Here is a 21,104-nt window from a genome sequence, read left to right on the forward strand (position 1 = left end):
GATCGTTAGCTGGTAACAGTTCTTCCAAGCAACCCTTCCAAGAGCACTTTTTATTGTGCTTTTTGTCTTTAGTTTGGGATTAGATTTTTCATTTCGTTCATGATTAAAAGCTAGTACCCAAGGCCTCAGTAAGAATTGGGAAGCCTTGAATTATTTTGTCTGTAAAGAGAACTTATGAGAGGGAATGCCTGTAACATGAAAGCTTTCTTAAAGGAGGCAAAACTGGCTGCAAAACAATTATTCATGGGTGAAACCTCCATTAACTAACTTAATTCTCATTGTAACCTGAGGAGTCCTTGCTGCTAGAACATCTATGGGCTTTAGAAGAAAAATATATATGGAGTAAATATTAAAGGAATCCACTGTTATTGACCAGGATCAAAGGTTTGTGCCTGCATACACAAAGGAATGAAGGCTTGGTCTGATTTACACAGGAAGAATTTGTTCCACATATATTAATCTGTCAAAAAGCTGCTTGATTTCCTTGGATAGGGTTTAAAAGACCTTTGTTTTACTCCCCCCCCCTCCTCCCCCCCGCCCTTTATTCTAGCCCCTTCATATCTTCAAATCATGTGAAAAAGCACTTTAAGAAGCACATTTCAAAGGGGCAGAGAACAAATGTTAGGTGATGTGTTTTAAGGCTCTTTTCAGATTAAAGGGGGCTTACATTTTCTCTAAAACAGAATATTAATGCCGCAATGGATTAATGAACATTTTGCAGGTGGAGAAGAGTTCAATTTTTATCACATAAAAATACGTTTCATACTCATCACAAAGTTATAAGGGACACACTTTTCTCTTTGCTTCATGTTCAGTGGCTTTATTCTTGGGAGAGAATATGGGGAGGCCACTGGACCAAGAGTCAGGAGATCTGGGTTCTGTTCTCATCTCTGTCACCTTGGGAAAATAGTTTTACTTCCCCTCTGTGCCTGTTTTCCTTCCCACCCTTTGTTGTCTGCTCCTAGGGGCATGAACTCTTAGTATGTGTGTATACATTGGCTGTTACAGCAAGGTCCCATTCTCAGTTGAGACCTCTTTGCTGTGCTCTAATACAATTAATACACAGCAGTATCTCTTGTTGGTTTTGTTTTTTCTAGCATTATGTTGCTTGCTGTTATTGTCATCTTCATTATGGGGCTGTTTTTCTTTCCCTACTTGCCTCCTGTTTTTGGCATGCATTTTCTTAAATGCCACTCTGTATAGGTCAGTGATACTGACTGTTGAAGATGTCTAACACCAGGACTCAAAAAATCCAGCTTTCACTTCCTCTCTCCCCACACCCTCCTAAAAAAAATTCTAGTCTTTACATTTGGGAGTAGGGGAATTCTCTTCCAAATACAAGCGAAGCATAACCCAGTGCTGCTTCTCGGGGTCAGCTGCTCTAGGCACTGCTGTTAGCAGACAAGTGCCCTGGGAGGAAGGGTGGGGTGAGGTGGGGTTGCAGAGCGCGATACAGGGATCCATCCACTGGAGCAGAGGGCTCTTAGACTTGCAGGGAGGAGGGAAGATGTACCATAAATGGATTTATTGCAAGGAAGGGGCTGCACAACACTGATTTGTGTGGGGAGTTGCTATAAATATATCTTGAGGTGAGGGGCAGTTTTAACTTGATTTATTAGGAGCTGCTGCTTTTTGTGATGGGATGCAGCATTAATAGATTTAGTTGTGTTGGGAGGGATTGCTTTATCTGGGAGATTAGGGTTCAGTTGGTTGCAGACCAGGATCTTCCATTCTGACCTGCAGGAGATTGGACAGGAGACAAAGTGGCTTGGGGCACCCCAGTGTATATCAGCCTGTTGAGGAGCCTTAGGTTAGCGGTTTGTAGGATGAATTTTTCAAGCCTTTTGACTAATGCTTTTTTTGTGTGTGTGTGCTTCCTATGCCTCCTGCATCTCTCTAATCTGTCAGAGTAGCTACCAAATGCACGCCTCACTCAGGACTTGCTCCCAGGGCTGCTCATCCTCTGCTCTGCCAGCTGCAACACTTTCATTTTTGATTTTTTTTTAAAAAATATTTGCTGTAGTTTTAAATAGGACTAAGTCCCTCTCCACTCTCCCAAGAGAGAAAAGTATAGTTATGAATCCCTGCAGGGGGTATTGTCGGTCATACTCATGAAAGCCAGGGACTAATAACAGTAGCTATTGCCAGACATTAATGCCACCCCCCTCCACTCTGTACTGTTCCTTGGTCAACCTTGGACAGACAATTGTAGTTTTGTCACAATACAGGGTGGTTTCATGATGTGAACCTCTGTTCACTATGGTCTGGGATGAGAACATGAGTGTATCTAATGCATGGGTATGTTGCGCCATTAGTCATTGGTAGACTGACTTCTTTTCTCAACAAATCTGTGTGCTCAAGGAGTGATTGAATAACTACCTGCCTTTACCTAGGACTGCATTCATCACCTCTATTGGCATCCTAAGAGGTGGGGAATGTTGGAATTAATGCAGATGCTCATACCTTTCATTCGTTCTGTTTTTTCAGGGTTCTCCTTATATAATGGAGGAGGGATGAATGGCACAAGCCAGATGATGGATTTTCTGGAGGAACCTCTGCCTGGTGTGGGTACCTATGAAGATTTCAATACTATCGACTGGGTGAGAGAGAAGTCCAGAGACCGGGACAGACACAGAGAGGTAAGTTTGTTTCTTGCTGCTTTGCTTTTCGCTGGTCGTGCAAAGCAGAATTGTCTGCATATAAACTTTATCTCCTTGTCTCTGAATACTTTAATCTGGGGACACTTATAGGAGTATCTGAGGGTGGAGGGGTTGCTCCCAGTGAGTGACCCGAGCACTTTTCCACAGGTGATCTTTTAGTCGAAGGAAACTTAGGTACAAACTTTTACCAGTCATCAAAATGTACCAGCTGCCCTGCATCTCTGTGCAAGGATTGTTAACTCTCTGAATGGAACGTGGGATTGAAGAATTGGGATAAATTTTAGTTGGCTCATCTTTTCCTGAGTTTCTCTGCATCCAGGATATGGGAGGTTTCTGAGAACTGCATTACTATTATTTGGGGATAATATTTGAACTGGGGAAGATAGCGAACACACTATGTACATAGTTTTGTTTGTAAGGAAGAGCAAGATTTCTTTTTGATCACATAATGGCTATTATCAAACAATAAAAACATAGCCATTCATTTTCAGCCTTGAAAACACGTTCTCTGTTGGAGAAGACTAAAGAGAAGTAACTCATGAATTCCTTCCCCAGTGCTTTCTGGCGTTGTGCGGTGAAGGAATTGGATTAGAATGGCAGAGCGTGCCTTAAATGGGAAATTAAGCTCACTGCCTCCTGTATCATAAGACATGTGTTGGCAGGCTTTTTATAGGGCAGTGACTGGCCTAAGCATATTAAATGTAACTCTGTTTGCCAAAGTATTCTTTTGAAAGTTACACTGAGCATGACAGTGGCCTCTGTCTTAACAAGTGAGGAGTCCCCAGATCTAAGACTGCCTGTCAGCACAGGAAATGTGCCAATCTTGTGTGATGCCTGGACTATCCCAAAGAGGAACAAGTGCTCAAAGACCCTGTAAATGGCTGTGTAGATGCTACAAGCATGATTCCTCCCACCCCCACAGCTCCTTCATCGCTGTCTATGGTGGGAACTAAACCAAAGGGATTGCATAGAAAAGAAAATGGAAAATACGGTGATTGGCATGAATAGCCTAGTTGAGAAATGCCCAGACATGCGGCTAATAATGCTACCTCCTCTGTACAAACAAATTCAGACCAGGTCAAACCAAAAATTACTAACTGGCCAAAAAGATCAGTTTGCAACCGTAAAAAGAAACCTACGGCAGATAATTTATCCTTTCCAAAAACTCCCTCCCCCAGCCTCACAAGGTCAGTAGTAGCTATGCTCATAAACAATCTGGCTGTTGCTGCTGAAAGGCAAAATCTAAAGAAACAAGTAATTAAAATCCTTCAGCCAGAAAGATATCTGCTCACCTTATTTATTCCAGTTAAAGGGGATTTGTTGTTTGGCCAAACGGTCTTTTACCCAGGAGAAATAATGGACCGTGTACTGGGACTTGCACCAGAATTGTTAGTGCGCTCAATAGCCCACGTTTGATCCTTTCATTCAGCCTTCAAGAGCAGTAAGATGAACAAACTTAAAATATTATCAAATGTTAGGTAAATTTTATAGGGCAGAGCCTTAGAAGAAGTTATCAGCTTTGATCTTGAGACTCAGAACTGTGTCTAAGCCTTAAGAGGCCTCCTCGGAACAGTTCAATACCTCTGAACCAAAATGTCTGGCCTAAAAAGCTGTTTTGAAATAACGTTTCCATTAACGGGGATTTACACATACAAACTCAATTCCTGAGATTGTCAAGACCTTGCATATCACAGATCAGAGTCTACCTGAGTGCTCAAAGTAATGCCCAGCCTTTGTCATTCCTCCCATGGTCAAAGGACTAGATTGAACACACTAAGCATTTGCACCTTGCTGAAAAATGTGTATCTATCTAGGAATTCGTATACTAATTGAGGGTACGTGGCATGACAGGTGGACATGAAATGCTCTGAAGGTAGTTCTGTTTCCACAAACTGCTCAGGACAACAGTCCTATTACTAAAAATGCTGGGTTTGAGAGAACTAAAGAATAATATGCAAGTTTGTGTGTTTAAATGGGAAAAGACATTTAAGGTGAATGTTTGATTTAATCCTTTCTTTGATTTTCCCGGTTTGGGGAAGCTTAATTGTCCTTGAATCATGTTTTTTGTACCTACTCTATGTAATGCGTTGCTTGCAATACTGGATGTTTTGATTTTGGAAACCCTGCATTTCCTGGGTACAATCATGTGAATAAAGGATAGAGTTTGAACCTTTACTCTGATTTTTCTGTATTGGTGGGAGACACTCAGACCCTGATGTTACTATTAGTATTTTTTCAGCATTAATTAAAAATATATGCTTCTAAAATAGATCTGTCTGTGTGTCTGCTAAAGAATGTCTAATGTCTGCCTTGTTAAACCTTTCCTCCAGATTGCTAGTAAAAGTAAAGAGTCAACATGGGCCCTGATTCACAGTGTGAGCGATGCCTTTTCTGGTTGGCTGTTGATGCTCTTCATAGGGCTGTTAGCAGGTGAGAGGACAATACAGTTTTAAAAATGAATTCCCAGTCCTGCACTATAGTGTTTGCATTGATTCCTCCTAACCAAAACTCTTGTGTGACCAGAGCCTGTGACTTTCTGGCCCAGAGATGAGTGCTCCCAGTTCTGCTTACATGGTTTTGCAGTGGAATATGAAATTATATTTAAGCACTTACAGCCATAGTGTGGGAGTGTCATGACACAAAAATCAAACAAGCTAGAATTACCCTTCCTGGGCATACTAAATCTGCTGTTACCACTGCAAATAGAAGACTCAGCCCAACAAGGAGAAATCAAACAGAAACATCTCATCTTCATCATACCCTGTCGGTCACCAAAGAATGGCTCTGGCCAGCAGCCAAAGGGAGCAAGTTCCAAAGTTTGGGACCCCACACTCTCCTGTCAGTACTGGAGAGGCCAACTCCAGGGACTAACAGCAGGAGATTTTTTGCTCATTTTTAATTGCTGCAATGGGATAAAGGTGAGGGGGAGGGGCTGTCAGGTGGCCAGTTCCCAGACAATTCAGAGAGACAGATTTGCAGATACCTTTAAACTGCATCAGAAAGAACTGGAGCCAGTGGAGCAGTGATAAATCAACAGGAAGCAGCTAAACTCTTACAATAAACAATGCGGATATATTCATACTTACATAGACAATTTGCCTATTGACACACGGAAATTACACTTTGTTGTGGCCCTTTTCATTAATGTGCATTGGAAGAGTATTGCTAAACAGCTGGCATGACCTCTGGAATATACTATACACAGACTTACTGATATAAATCAGGCTGACTCCATTCATGGTCACCTTGTTAAACATGTGAAGTTTCCTGCAGTGTTGGAAGTTGGGGACAACTCATCTGAAGGCATCTATTCTAAGGATGTTAGGGATCATGGGAATATCACACCAAAAACATAGACCTTGTTTCCTTACCAACTTTCTCCTACTTCCATTTGGCACATACCTGTAATTTTCTTGGTTTCTAATGGCTATTGGAAATGGCTTCTTTCGAGTCCTACATTGCTCGTGCCCCAGAGTCAATGTTGTTATCAGAACTGTAGATTTAGTGCTTAAGTTCTGTAGAGAGCACAAGACCTTTTTTGTTTAGGCACTCCATAAATGTGATCTCTTACCCCTTCTGCACCTCAAAAATTATCTGTCACACCATGTTTATATTGGAAAAACTTACCTGCTAACCAAAATGAATTATGTTCTGATGCCTGGGGTGGGACTTTGTGCAATTTTTTCTGTCAAATGTTGAAATATTGGGGCACTTCTCTCCCACACACATTTTAAAAACATCCATTAGTGAATCTTACCTTTAGCTCTTCAAAGAACAAACATAAATTGTATGTGTGATGGGTTGGATCACAGAAACCCCCTGGAAGTTGCCAGCTGATGTGCCAAGACTACTTCTGCCCCTGCTTTCTCTGCCAGCTTGGGACTCCAGCGCCCTGTCTTGCTGAGCCAGACATGCCAGTCTGCTCCAACACAGACCCAAGGTCTGAACCACGGGCCCCAAAGCTGCAGACCTAACTGAAAGCAATTTAAAAAGTGTTCCTGCCTTTAACACTCAGATGCCCAACTCCCAATGGGGTCCAAACTCCAAATAAATCTGTTTTACCCTGTATAAAGCTTATACAGGGTAAACTCATAAATTGTTCGCCCTCTAGAACACTGATAGAGAGATATGCACAGCTGTTTCTCCCCCCTCCCCCCCAGGTATCAATACATACTCTGGATTAATTAATAAGTAAAAAGTTATTTTATTAAATACAGAAAGTAGGATTTAAGTGGTTCCAAGTAGTAACAGACAGAACAAAGTGAATTACCAAGCAAAATAAAATAAAACACGCAAATCTAAGCCTAATACAGTAATAAAACTGAATACAGATAAAATCTCACCCTCAGAGATGTTTCAATAAGTTTCTTTCACAGACTGGACACCTTTCTAGTCTGGGCACAATCCTTCCCCTGGTACAGCCCTTGTTCCAGCTCACGTGGTAGCTAGGGGATTTCTCAGGATGGCTGCCTCCCTTTGTTCTGTTCCACCCACTTATATATCTTTTGCATGAGGCGGGAATCCTTTGCCCCTCTCTGGGATCCCACACCCTCCTTCTCAATGGAAAAGCACCAAATTAAAGATGGATTCCAGTTCAGGTGACATGATCGCATGTCACTGTAAGACTTCATTACCCACTTGCCAGCACACATGTATACAGGAAGACATACAAGTGAAACAGCACCATCTACAGACGGTTGTCCTGGTTAATAGGAGCCATCAACATTCCAAACCAGCATTAATGGCCCACACTTTGCATAATTAGAGTAGGCCTTCAGAGTTGTGTTTTATATTTCTAGTTTCAGATACAAGAGTGATACATTTATACAACTAGGATGACCACACTCAGTAGATTATAAGCTTTGTAATGATACCTTACAAGAGACCTTTTGCATGAAGCATATTCCAGTTACATTATATTCACACTCATTAGCATATTTTTATAAAATCATATAGAGTGCCTCACAGTATGTACATAAGTAAATACTGCAAGGGTTGTGTTTATCCCTACGGTAAATGTACCAGAATGCCACAGGAGATGTAACGTTCAGGAGATCCCAGCAGTCTGTGAGAGATCATTCCTAACTTTTTATCTTCGTTTTCACGTTAGGTTCTCTAGCTGGTCTGATAGACATCTCTGCTCATTGGATGACCGATTTGAAAGAAGGACTGTGTATGTCAGGCTTCTGGTTTAACCATGAACACTGCTGCTGGAATTCCAATGAGGCAACCTTTGAGGATAGGGATAAGTGCCCAGAGTGGGAGAGCTGGTCGCAGCTTATAATTGGCCATGGAGAGGTGAGATGTAAAAAGAATTGATTCTGTTGCTGGTCTATTTTTTGCACATTTACTTAGTCACAGGGTTCATTGTGGCAGGGCAAGCATACTTCAAGCCTGAAGTGTCCATCAGTCTTAGTACCAAATGCTGGCATCTTTCAGTTGTATGAATAAAAATAACTCCACTGCTTTATGTTTAGGCTTAGCAAATTCAATTTTTTAATTGTTTTATAATTTTAACTGATACTATCAGTGTTCATTTTTAAGCATTTTTTTAAAATTTTCACCATTGCGTAAAATTGTGGGGTGTGTCAGACAATCTGATGTCAGACAATTATTTCGTGACAGACACAGAGATTCAAAACTTAAAGTTCACTAATTGTTGAGACGCAAATTTTCAAAATCACATGGCCAAATATATGAAGTAAATATCCTCAGATCAAACCCTAAGTTCTCAAGTAGTATTTCTCTTTGCCTATCTGTACATTCTGATTATTTATTGATAGAAATATATTTTGTCAGTTTGGTGCAAATAGTGAAATTGATGTTTACCGACATTAACCAATAAAAATCGAATTCTTCCAAGCTTAGTTATGTTTATGTTCTATCCAGTGAGGGCAGCTGAAAGCGTATTACATTGTGTAAAGGTATTAGTGTGCTAACACACATGTGAGTTCTTGGCCTTCCAAAGTGTTCTATGCACAGTTTTTAAATCTTTTTCGGGCAATGCAGAATTTGCTGGTTTTTTGTTTGTTTTTTGTTTTTTTTTGAGAACAGGATTTAAGAGCTTGTTCAGTACCAGTGTGTCCAATAAGTAGGACGTTCATATTTGTTCAGATGGTGGTGTATATCTTTATCCTCTAAGTTAAGCCTGTCCTAAAAACCACATGGTCCACTTTATTAGCCAATGTACTCTACGCTCACAAGATATCCCACTTAGGGTGACCAGATGTCCCGATTTTATAGGGACAGTCCCGATTTTTTCTTTTTCTTATATAGGCTCCTATTACCCCCACATCCCCTGTCCCAATTTTTCACATTTGCTGTCTGATCACCCTAATCCCACTGCTTCTGTATTGGCTTGCCATGTACTACGTGGTCACTGCATAAAACACAAATTCTACATGCTTCCCTCCCTCCCTGTCAATCTCTTTAAGTATTTCATAGACAATGTGATTTTGATTGAGGGTGACAGTCTTAATCAAGCAATTTTTTTCTCCATTTCAGGGGGCATTTGCATACATTCTCAATTACTTCATGTATGTTCTCTGGGCCCTGGTATTCTCTCTCCTTGCAGTGTTGCTGGTCAGGGGATTTGCACCTTATGCTTGTGGCTCAGGAATCCCAGAGGTGAGTCGGTCTGTCACTTTCCTCAAACAAAGCCATCTGAAATATTTTCCATCATTTGGCTAAAGATTGTTTCTGGGATTGAGGAGGGATGTAATTGTGCATCAAAAGATGACAATACCATGGAAATTTAAGGAAAATTGCACTTTTAAAAAATGTAGACTAGAAAAGAATCAGAATGGTCTAACTTTTTGCTTCATTTCAAATTGCAGTGTTAAAATATAACTAGTCTCCCATGTCTCCAAGTAGTGACTGCAAAAATATTTTAAAAAACACCTTCCCCATCAGCATGTCATCATAGAAGTTTAAACAAACAGTACTGTTTGTATAGCACTTAGAGAGTGTGCTAGCCAGCAGCTTGGCAGAGATTAGCTGGCGTCGTGAACAAACAGTTAACTTTGTTTACTTTCAGTGAAAATATGAAAGAAATTAACTGTTTAGCAACTATAAAGTGTTTAATAAAACTGTAAAACAAAGTCCTTGACAGCATAGTGGGCCTCTGATAAAATAGAGATCTAGCCAATTAGCAGACCAAATATTTGAATGAAAGGCTGTAAAACTTTGCTTTGACTTTCAGATCAAAACTATCTTGAGTGGTTTCATCATTAGAGGCTATTTGGGCAAGTGGACCTTGATAATCAAAACTGTTACCTTGGTGTTGGCAGTATCGTCTGGCTTGAGTTTGGGGAAAGAGGGCCCCTTGGTGCATGTAGCTTGCTGTTGTGGAAACATCTTGTGTCACCTTTTCACCAAATACAGGAAAAATGAGGCCAAACGCAGAGAGGTAAAACAAAGATACTGTAACATTGTTTTAAACTGCAGGGGAAGATTTGTGGGCTTCTCACTAGATGCTGAATGGCTTACTGCTATTTCTAGTCCAATTTGGAATATAAGTAGCCAATTTTTAAAAAATTTAGAGTGGTGGTTCTGCAGATCATTGAGTAAAACAACTTATCTTTAGTATACAGTATGCAAACATACTAGTGCGAAGACTACTCTGTGCCTGTGTAATGTGTTGAGTATAATATTGCTGTTTATATACACACACACTGTCTGATAGGTAAGGAATCTAGCAGCAACTTCTTAAACTTAATCAAATGCAACACTTATTTGGAACAAAAAATATTTGTGTTTGACTTCCCCTGTGAAAATATTTCTACCAGGAAATGATACTTTCCCACAATGTACATAGGGTAGGGATTTTTGCTGGTTTGTGAGATAAATATTAGCAAGTGATATAAACTTGCTTTGAGCCCAGTTCTGCAGCCCTTGAGTTCTTGGACTTGCACAAGTAGTGCTTTGTGGACTTGGATGGGAGTAAGCACTACTCAGCCTGAGTACAGGCTGAGGAATTGGGCCATCTGACACTCAAATACCATGGAGATGGGTGCATTATAAGAACCTAATTAGTTCAGGAGAGAATTCTAACATCGGAATTGATTTAAAATACGACCAAAGTAAACAGGTGAAATGACCTAAATAAATTGGAGATCTATTCCATAAGTTACTACAAAATGTTATCATAGCATCCTATGGCATTTTATGGTAAATCTTGGAAAGTGATGACTGAGATACCTAGTATCACCTTGTCTGTATCATCATCTGGCAACCATAAATACAACACTATTTTAAGACACAATTTAAGTATCATGAATGACTCCATGCAGTCTCTTGTTTAGAATTTCATGAATTAATTATTTCTAGGAAACTGGATAAAAGGTGTAAGGAGTACAGATAGCCATGTGATTGTTGATTGTAAAATTAACAAGAAAATACATTTTTGTGTTTTATGCTATTGAGATTGTGACTTTTTTGTACTTAACTTTTTTCCAAGACACACATAGAACATGAAATCTGAGGAAGGAGGTAATTGTAAACACATTGATACTACCAAGTTTGGCAATAGAGAGCTGTTTAAATGTTAATGGTAACATTTTGTAGTAAATTATGGAATATATCTCCAGTTTATTTAGGTCATTTCACCTGTTTACTGTGGTCATATTTTAAATCAATTCAGATGTTAGGTGAGCTATACAATAGAAATCTGAGCTGTACAAAATGTACCTACTTGAACAAAGGAGTAATATAACTATTGTCCGTGTCTGACTTCTAACCTCTTGATTTAGGTTTTGTCAGCTGCTGCAGCTGCTGGCGTGTCCGTAGCTTTTGGTGCACCAATTGGAGGGGTATTGTTTAGTCTGGAAGAGGTAATCTGAACTTTGTATTTACTCCTGGCAAGTTATTTTATTGCACACATACTAACTGCTCCTGCTCTTTTACCGTACGGCACTTCAGTGCCCTCCGTGGCTGTTTTGATGCAGAGGAAGCATACACAGTTAAATATCATTTGGAGTATTTATAAGTGTTAGCTAAGCAACACGAATGCTTGTGTGAGTCAGCTGAATGCTTTGAGTTTTGAAAGGTTTACTTCTGAATTAGTGTCTTTCTTTTTGCAGCAGTACTGATAATTCCCCCACACAGCTGTGCCATTGCATGTGACCTGTGACCCCCCAGTTTTCATAGTCTTGTTTCCCGAACTCTTATCTCGCACTACTCCCCCCAACCCCCCCCAAAAAACGCTGATGGTGTACCTCAATCCTAATCTGTATCCACCTTGATAATCCAGTCTTGGTTCTCTCCAAGGAGACTTCTAATTTAGTTGAGTTTTGGGGGGGGCCACAAGCCACACAAATGGAATAGATCATTGCTACCCTTTTAAGAATTTAATGTTATGATTAGCAACCCTCTCATTCCTGTTCTGAGTGGCAAGATCGTGATAGCCACTGTAGCAACTGTCTTACAGCTCAGCTCTGATGCATCATGCCAAACTAATCAGTGATATGTAACCAGGCATTCAGGTCCAGCGGTCAGCAGTTTGTATCACAACATTCTCAAAGTAATATTCACTTACCCTGCGGGGGATGGCTTTCTGTGTAGCCAATGCCCACAAATGATCAGATTGACCACAAAACTTATTTTCCATGCGACCAATCAAGAATGGAACTCAAGATCAGGCCCGGGTACCTGGTATAAGACATAGGTATTAATCGGTGAGGCCATCTAGATGCCCCTTTCCCCCTTACTAAATAAAAAGCATTGCCCCCTTTATATTTTCAAGCCCAGAACCTTATACCATGTTTTGAAAAAAATTCTACATTCTGCCTATCGATTGCACCTCTGAAATAACCTTTCATAAACATGTGTTCATTGTAAATATGGCTTGGAAATCATCTGACTTAATCCCAGATTGTGGAAGTAGTCTGAAGTCTCCAATGGATAGTATACATAGGGTACACACATGGTGCGCTCAGGGCTACTATGCCATTCATGTGTCACTTCACTATATAAAGGGGTGTTCCTTTTGAATGAAGCAGTAGCTTGACTGTTCCATGGCTTACTACTATTTCTAGGCCAATTTGGTATTTTAAGTAGCCAATTTTTTTAAGTTTTATAATGCTTGGTGGTTCACTGAGTAAAACAATTTATCTGTAGTGTACGGTATTTAAACACACTAGTATAAAGAAAAGGAGTACTTGTGGCACCTTAGAGACTAACCAATTTATTAGAGCATAAGCTTTCGTGAGCTACAGCTCACTTCATCAGATGCATATCGTGGAAACTGCAGCAGACTTTATATATACAGAGAGAATATGAACCAATACCTCCTCCCACCCCACTGTCCTGCTGGTAATAGCTTATCTAAAGTGATCATCAGGTGGGCCATTTCCAGCACAAATCCAGGTTTTCTCACCCTCCACCCCCCCCACACAAATTCACTCTCCTGCTGGTGATAGCCCATCCAAAGTGACAACTCTTTACACAATGTGCATGACAATCAAGTTGGGCTATTTCCTGCACAAATCCAGGTTTTCTCACATCCCCCCCACCCCCATACACACACAAACTCACTCTCCTGCTGGTAATAGCTCATCCAAACTGACCACTCTTCAAGTTTAAATCCAAGTTAAACCAGAACATCGGGAGGGGGTTAGGAAAAAACAAGAGGAAACAGGCTACCCTGCATAATGACTTAGCCACTCCAAGTCTCTATTTAAGCCTAAATTAATAGTATCCAATTTGCAAATGAATTCCAATTCAGCAGTTTCTCGCTGGAGTCTGGATTTGAAGTTTTTTTGTTTTAAGATAGCGACCTTCATGTCTGTGATTGCGTGACCAGAGAGATTGAAGTGTTCTCCGACTGGTTTATGAATGTTATAATTCTTGACATCTGATTTGTGTCCATTTATTCTTTTACGTAGAGACTGTCCAGTTTGACCAATGTACATGGCAGAGGGGCATTGCTGGCACATGATGGCATATATCACATTGGTGGATGTGCAGGTGAACGAGCCTCTGATAGTGTGGCTGATGTTATTAGGCCCTGTGATGGTGTCCCCTGAATAGATATGTGGGCACAGTTGGCAACTGGCTTTGTTGCAAGGATAGGTTCCTGGGTTAGTGGTTCTGTTGTGTGGTATGTGGTTGTTGGTGAGTATTTGCTTCAGGTTGCGGGGCTGTCTGTAGGCAAGGACTGGCCTGTGTCCCAAGATTTGTAAGAGTGTTGGGTCATCCTTTAGGATAGGTTGTAGATCCTTAATAATGCGTTGGAGGGGTTTTAGTTGGGGGCTGAAGGTGACGGCTAGTGGCGTTCTATTATTTTCTTTGTTAGGCCTGTCCTGTAGTAGGTAACTTCTGGGAACTCTTCTGGCTCTATCAATCTGTTTCTTTACTTCTGCAGGTGGGTATTGTAGTTGTAAGAAAGCTTGACAGAGATCTTGTAGGTGTTTGTCTCTGTCTGAGGGGTTGGAGCAAATGCGGTTGTATACAATTTGTATGAAATTGTATACATGTATACAAATTGTATACAACCGCATTTGCTCCAACCCCTCAGACAGAGACAAACAACCACATACCACACAACAGAACCACTAACCCAGGAACTTATCCTTGCAACAAAGCCCGTTGCCAATTGTGCCCACATATCTATTCAGGGGACACCATCACAGGGCCTAATAACATCAGCCACACTATCAGAGGCTCGTTCACCTGCACATCCACCAATGTGATATATGCCATCATGTGCCAGCAATGCCCCTCTGCCATGTACATTGGTCAAACTGGACAGTCTCTACGTAAAAGAATAAATGGACACAAATCAGATGTCAAGAATTATAACATTCATAAACCAGTCGGAGAACACTTCAATCTCTCTGGTCACGCAATCACAGACATGAAGGTCGCTATCTTAAAACAAAAAAACTTCAAATCCAGACTCCAGCAAGAAACTGCTGAATTGGAATTCATTTGCAAATTGGATACTATTAATTTAGGCTTAAATAGAGACTTGGAGTGGCTAAGTCATTATGCAGGGTAGCCTGTTTCCTCTTGTTTTTTCCTACCCCCCCCCCCCCCGATGTTCTGGTTTAACTTGGATTTAAACTTGAAGAGTGGTCAGTTTGGATGAGCTATTACCAGCAGGAGAGTGAGTTTGTGTGTGTATGGGGGTGGGGGGGATGTGAGAAAACCTGGATTTGTGCAGGAAATAGCCCAACTTGATTGTCATGCACATTGTGTAAAGAGTTGTCACTTTGGATGGGCTATCACCAGCAGGAGAGTGAATTTGTGTGGGGGGGTGGAGGGTGAGAAAACCTGGATTTGTGCTGGAAATGGCCCACCTGATGATCACTTTAGATAAGCTATTACCAGCAGGACAGTGGGGTGGGAGGAGGTATTGGTTCATAGTCTCTCTGTATATATAAAGTCTGCTGCAGTTTCCACGATATGCATCTGATGAAGTGAGCTGTAGCTCACGAAAGCTTATGCTCTAATAAATTGGTTAGTCTCTAAGGTGCCACAAGTACTCCTTTTCTTTTTGCGAATACAGACTAACATGGCTGTTACTCTGAAACTAGTATAAAGGCTACTCTATGCATGTGTGTAATGTGTTGAGTATAATATTGCTGTTTATATATACAGTACTGTGTGATAGGTAAGGAATCTCGCACCAGCCTTCTACATTAGAGTCCTTAACCCTACTTTATGCAAGGGTAGCTCTTACTGGACAGTAATTAATGTCAGTTTACAATAAATGACTGAATCTGCCTTTCCCCCCTTTTTAGGTGAGTTATTATTTTCCCCTCAAGACACTGTGGAGATCTTTCTTTGCCGCCCTGGTAGCAGCGTTCACTCTGCGCTCCATCAACCCGTTTGGAAACAGCCGTCTGGTTCTGTTTTACGTGGAGTTTCACACACCGTGGCATCTTCTAGAGCTCGTGCCATTCATACTTTTGGGAATCTTTGGTGGTCTTTGGGGATCTTTCTTTATTCGCAGCAACATTGCCTGGTGCAGAAGACGTAAGACAACCAAACTTGGCAAGTATCCTGTGCTGGAAGTGCTTATTGTGACTGCCATCACAGCTGTTCTGGCTTTCCCCAATGAATATACCCGTATGAGCACCAGTGAGCTGATTTCTGAGCTGTTCAATGACTGTGGGCTCCTGGATTTCTCCAAGCTCTGCGAGTACGTGAATGACTTCAACAGCACCAAAGGGGATAATCTGCCGGACCGAGCCGCTGGCCCAGGAGTCTACACAGCTATGTGGCAGCTGGCTTTGGCCCTTATCCTAAAAGTCTTCATTACCATATTCACTTTTGGCATGAAGGTGAGAATGACAAGTAAAATGGTATGCAGATAGAAAGATTGAAATCCATGTCTTTTGTAAAGAATTGGCAGAAAGTGAAACTCAGTTGTTCTAAATGTTAAGGATCAAGTGTAGTAATTTTCAAATGAGCCTTAATTACTTAATAGCCTACATCCCATGGACTTCCAATGGGGCTGACCTCATGCAAAGTGACTAGTATGCTCTTGGAAATTTTACCCCCATTCTGAACTCTTCTAACTGTGCCTAGTTATTGGTAGTTAGCAGTGTTACTGCTAGCCGTGTTTTGCAACACTCCACTGTCGCAATTACTGGGCTAAGTGCACCTCTGACCCCTATTGGTTTCTTTGAGTGCACCCCTCTCAGGCTGTGAGCCATCACCTGTCTTTGGAAGGATCATGTGATTCTCTCAAACCAGGCCTCACCTGCAGTCCCCTATGATAATCACAGCAGGCCTGACTTATCTTCAGTGCCTGTGGATCTCTTTCCCCCAGGAGCAAGTGGTAACCAGTACCCAGGCAGCCTTCTCAAAGCAAAGGCATTTCAGAGAAAACAGATCTCAAAAGCAATAACCCAGTGTATATGCATGCCAGCCTTTCCCTGTGGCTTACCGATTCCCTGGATCTGGGGGGAAGGCCTTAATGCCTTCAGACCCCGCTGCAGGATCTTTCCCTGTGCCAGCCTCTCTTCTTGACAGCTGACCCATCTTCTCCTGAAAAGGCTTTCACTGATTAATATCTTTTTGACCTGTAGTCTCCCAGACTGGCAAAATACTTCACCCTAGAAGTATGCCAGTGTCTTGTAATTGCCCTCAGCGTTTGCTGGGAGGCTGCTTACCTAGATCCATTGGGTTGCTTTCCTACTTGTTTTATCCGTAGCCTCTATTAAGCTTGTAAGTCTTATAACTCAGTGTACAACAATCTCACCGACCAGGCAACGTAGTATTCACAGGGCATCTCCATCTCTGCCACACCCACTTCTTGAGATTACTTAAAAATGGAGCAACAAGCACAGTTCTGAATTGTCTTGCTTTTGGAGGCTTAGACTAGAACTTGACAGTGAAGTTGCGTGTATAAAACATTAAGTTCATTGTATGCAACTTAATTGCATCTTAATTTCTCACATCCTTCCAGCTTCTGCATTTTTTGCAGGCAGAATCAAAGTGCACTCATAAAAATGTAGCCCCTGGGAGTCTTTTTCAGCTTGATTTATTTTAAATGGTCATTTCTTAAGAGAGTTAATTGGAAATACCCTCCTTTGGACATGATTTGCTTTGACAGTGGTTGTGAGCTATTTTCATTTAAAAAAAAAAAATTATAGTATCCTAGAGTATGAGATGTGAGACCCTTTCATGCTTATTCAGTGGCAACCTTTTGAGCAACTAAGGTTATTATGCACTTGGAGGCTTCCTCATAAGAAACTGATGGGGGCAGGGGGGAATTTGAGATGCTGGCTGTAGGACTGCAAACTAAGGATCTTTTTCCCAGTATTTGAGAAGTGACTGATCATCTAATTCCACTAAAGGCAAACTTATGAATCATTAAATATATGCAAAACAACTTCCCCTTTCATGTTACAGTGAAGTGGTCCATTGCTACAACGGACAGTGCTCAAATGTATGAGAAAAGGATGTGATGCTTTCAGCTAGTCTGACAGTTTGACTGAAAGCACTTTGTACTTTATAAGCCAAATTATGTCAGAGTAAATTATGTGAATATGGCTGTGAGAATTATTAATGGTCCCTGTAAGACCTAATTCTGGGGACCACTGTGGCAAGGCTCAATTTGAATTTTTTCAGTCTGGGGAGAGGGATTTTTCTATTTTTAGCGATGGAATTTTCACTCCATTCGGGTGTTTCACATATATGACCACACACAGCAAATGTTTAGTTGGAAAGGCATAGGGGAACACTAATATATTGCGTGTGTAGCTATTTTGTTATATTCTCATAGGATAATGGCTTATTAGAAACTTATTAAACAGAACAACAGTAACCAGGTATGTATGGGAACAAATCCGATGTGTAGGGGGGTACTATATGTATGCAGGTATAATCCACCATAGTGTAAGTAAACACCAATAAAGAAATGAAGATGGGCTCTGGAACACCCTACTCACAATAAGACCTCCTTTTCAATCTGCGATTGTGTTTTGGTGCTGTCACCATAGAGTTATCACAAACAATGTACATGGCTTAAGATTTGAGCCTAGTATACAAGTTTTCATTGGAAACTAAGGGTGGAAGCATAAGACAGGAAAGGGGGCAGTGTGTGGTACCTAAACCTTCCTCTGGGATGTCGAATGCCCCCATGTCTTTCCTTTAAATGGGGTGGGGGCGATATTGTAAAGCATGGTGTCTGTCTCATTCAGTTCTGTGTTTCTGAAATGATCAGTTGTCGGCTCCTCAGGCTAAAGCAAGGTTCTTTATAGCAGAGTTCTTCTCACAAACCTTGCACTGTTTTAGGTGTGAGTGACAGGTAAGTACAGTTGATTACGTAGGGAACTGAGAATGAATGTTAGAGTAAGGGCTGTGTTATCCAGGCAGGCACCGTACACATTGTATTTTACCTGTTCATTCCGGATGTCCTAACGCTGTCAGGACAGTATGTATCCTTCCCTCTGCAGGGAGCAGATCAGTACATAGTTTAACGATTATCGCCAACAAGCATAGTTGATGATGACTGCCAAACTGATTCTGTGTTCAACTTCTAAGTCTGTTACCCCTCCGTGTATGTTGACTTACTGTTGCAAACGTGCCTTTACCTTACACTAATGTGTTTGGATTTTTTTGGTAGGTCCCTTCGGGTCTCTTCATTCCCAGCATGGCAGTTGGTGCCATAGTAGGCAGACTGCTAGGTGTAGGAATGGAGCAGCTGGCTTACTATCACCATGACTGGACTATTTTCAGTGGCTGGTGCAGTCAAGGGGCTGATTGCATCACTCCTGGCCTTTATGCAATGGTTGGTGCTGCAGCATGTCTAGGTAAGCAATAAATATTTGCTGCTAGTTTAAAGGCAAAACTTAGTGTGATACTTTGTCAGTTATCTACAGAGCTGCCTTCGGAGTTGCAGAGAAATGATTTTGTGTGAAATGCTACTAGTTTTGCGGACTTTGAAACTGCTTTTATCTGGAGAGAGGAAACTTTGAAACTGTACTTCGTAATGCATTGATCATATTTCTGCCTGCTCTAGTTTACACCATGATGTCCTTGGAAATGAGATGAAACACTTCAGTGGGAATTTCCTGAGTAAATACTTAAATCCCTGGTCAACCTAATTGATTTTAAGTCTTTCTCTAGGCTTTTAGTCCCTCTGTCAGCCTTTCTGCTTCATGGTACAATTCTTGTTTCATGTACTCTGTTGGGGGTTTTTGGGAGCATTTAATCCATTTAACAAAAATCCCTTTTTGTGAAGTAGAAGCATATCTGACTGGGTTCCACCCTGAGACACAATTCCCAACCTAATAGACTGCAATGTGCCTTATGCTTTCCAAAGATGTGTTTTGCCTTTGGTTTTCATCACAAGTCACACCAACTTCAGTTAACTCATCCAAGTGGAAGTAGTGTTGCAAACCCTGAAAATTTAGATTTATCTCGGTCCTGCTGCTGCTGTTTTCAGAGAGGACACGTGTCTGAAAACTCAAAATACTTCCTTTTAGGCCAGTGTCCCCCAAACTTTTATGTTGCACCGCCCCCCCCCCCCCCCCAGGAGCCAGGGCTAGGAGCAGGACCACTGTTGGGGCCGGATCTGCGGCTGGGGCCATTGGTCAGTGCTGGGGCTGGAGCCGCAGCTGAGGGTAGGTCTGGGGCCAGGAGCAGAACCGTGGTCAGATTGCGGTCTTGGGCAGAGCTGAGGGCAGAGCAGGGCTGAGTGGCGCTCCCTTCCTACCCCGCCGTGCCCCCTAACGTTCCTCTACACACTCCTAGAGGGGGTATGCCCCACAGTTTGGGGACCCTTGTTCTGGTGTTGGGGTTCTGTTAGGAACAAGGAGTAATGCATTTGTTGAAATCTAAAATACTTCCTGGCTTTGGAGAAGTTGTGTAAAATAGGAGGCATATAAACATGTTGTTTTAGAACGTTATCAATCTTCTTGGAAGTAGATCAGTCAGTCACTTCCACTGTTGTTGGCAGAGTACTCCATATGCAATATTAAGCGATAGCATTACATAAACAAGGTTGTTTTTAATGGTCTTTGTCACTGGTGGACAAATGCTGAAGTGGAGATGTCACTTAAAGCAGAAGACCATTACTGGAGCAAAAACTCCCATATTATTATAAAATGTAAAAGTGAAAAACAAAGCTTTAAAAGTAGCTGTGGGGACTCAGAACTCAAGAAGGCAGCTTCATTGGGTAAAATTTTCAAAGGAGCCCAAGTGCCATTTTCAAAAGTGACTTAGGAGCTTAGGTCACTCAAGCTCTTCTGAATGTTTTTTACCCATTTTTCTTTGAAAACCTATGTGTGTGTATTTCCCGTGTTCAAAATGCCTGCATGTAGCTAAACCAAAGAAATTAAAAAGCCATTTGTATCCTTCCGTGGCTCTCCAAGGAACTGATGATGGCAACAATGACAGGGTCAGAATGCCACCTGGCTTGGCGGTACACCAGCCTGAAAGAAAGTAACTGATCATAAACAGTTATCTGTCCTTGTGGTTATTACTTGAGTTGTTTCAGACCTATACTCTGCGTGTGTGAGAACAGTTTTGGGGCTAATTTGTACTCTTGTCAAGGAACAACTTTCCAGCAAGCTGGGACTAAGAAACACTGGTATTATATATATATATATATATATATATATATATATATATATATATATATATATATATATTGGTGTGTAGTGTGACAAAGCTCTGTCCTTGTCTCCGGGGGTCCTGCGTTTCCTAGCAGATTTCACTAGCCTCAGGGGCTCACTGTGACCCTCCACATAGCCCTTCTCTCTCTAGAGGCAAGGATCACAGCTTATTGAGCCATTTTCATCATAAGCCAGCAAGGGAGGTGAGGAGAAGCTATCCTCCCTCGCACAGTCTTTGTTGTCTCCCAGTCTCAGTGATTAATCGCGGAAGGGATGGGAAAGCCCTCTACTCCAGGCTCCAGCCCAGGGACCCTAATAGTAGCAGCTATGGTAGCTGACTTTTTGGAAATAGGACATGTACAGTTCCCTGGGC

At 41.5% G+C, this 21,104-nt stretch overlaps 1 protein-coding gene across 4 annotated transcripts in view; it reads left to right on the top strand.

Annotated features, from left to right (window-relative positions):
• LOC311526332 (H(+)/Cl(-) exchange transporter 5) overlaps positions 1-21,104 on the top strand; it is a 93,225-nt gene that overhangs the window by 66,080 nt on the left and 6,041 nt on the right. For all 4 annotated transcript variants that reach the window (XM_084639235.1, XM_084639236.1, XM_084639237.1 and 1 more), the window contains 8 exons: positions 2,488-2,639; positions 4,991-5,090; positions 7,771-7,958; positions 9,165-9,287; positions 9,862-10,068; positions 11,411-11,491; positions 15,404-15,946; positions 18,739-18,925. In XM_084639235.1, the coding sequence (XP_084495361.1) occupies positions 2,488-2,639; positions 4,991-5,090; positions 7,771-7,958; positions 9,165-9,287; positions 9,862-10,068; positions 11,411-11,491; positions 15,404-15,946; positions 18,739-18,925 (1,581 nt within the window). The remainder of the gene's footprint in view (positions 1-2,487; positions 2,640-4,990; positions 5,091-7,770; positions 7,959-9,164; positions 9,288-9,861; positions 10,069-11,410; positions 11,492-15,403; positions 15,947-18,738; positions 18,926-21,104) is intronic.

The sequence above is a fragment of the Lepidochelys olivacea genome (genome assembly GCF_965140295.1).
Source record: "Lepidochelys olivacea isolate rLepOli2 genome assembly, chromosome: 9".
NCBI classification, from domain to species: Eukaryota; Metazoa; Chordata; order Testudines; family Cheloniidae; genus Lepidochelys; species Lepidochelys olivacea.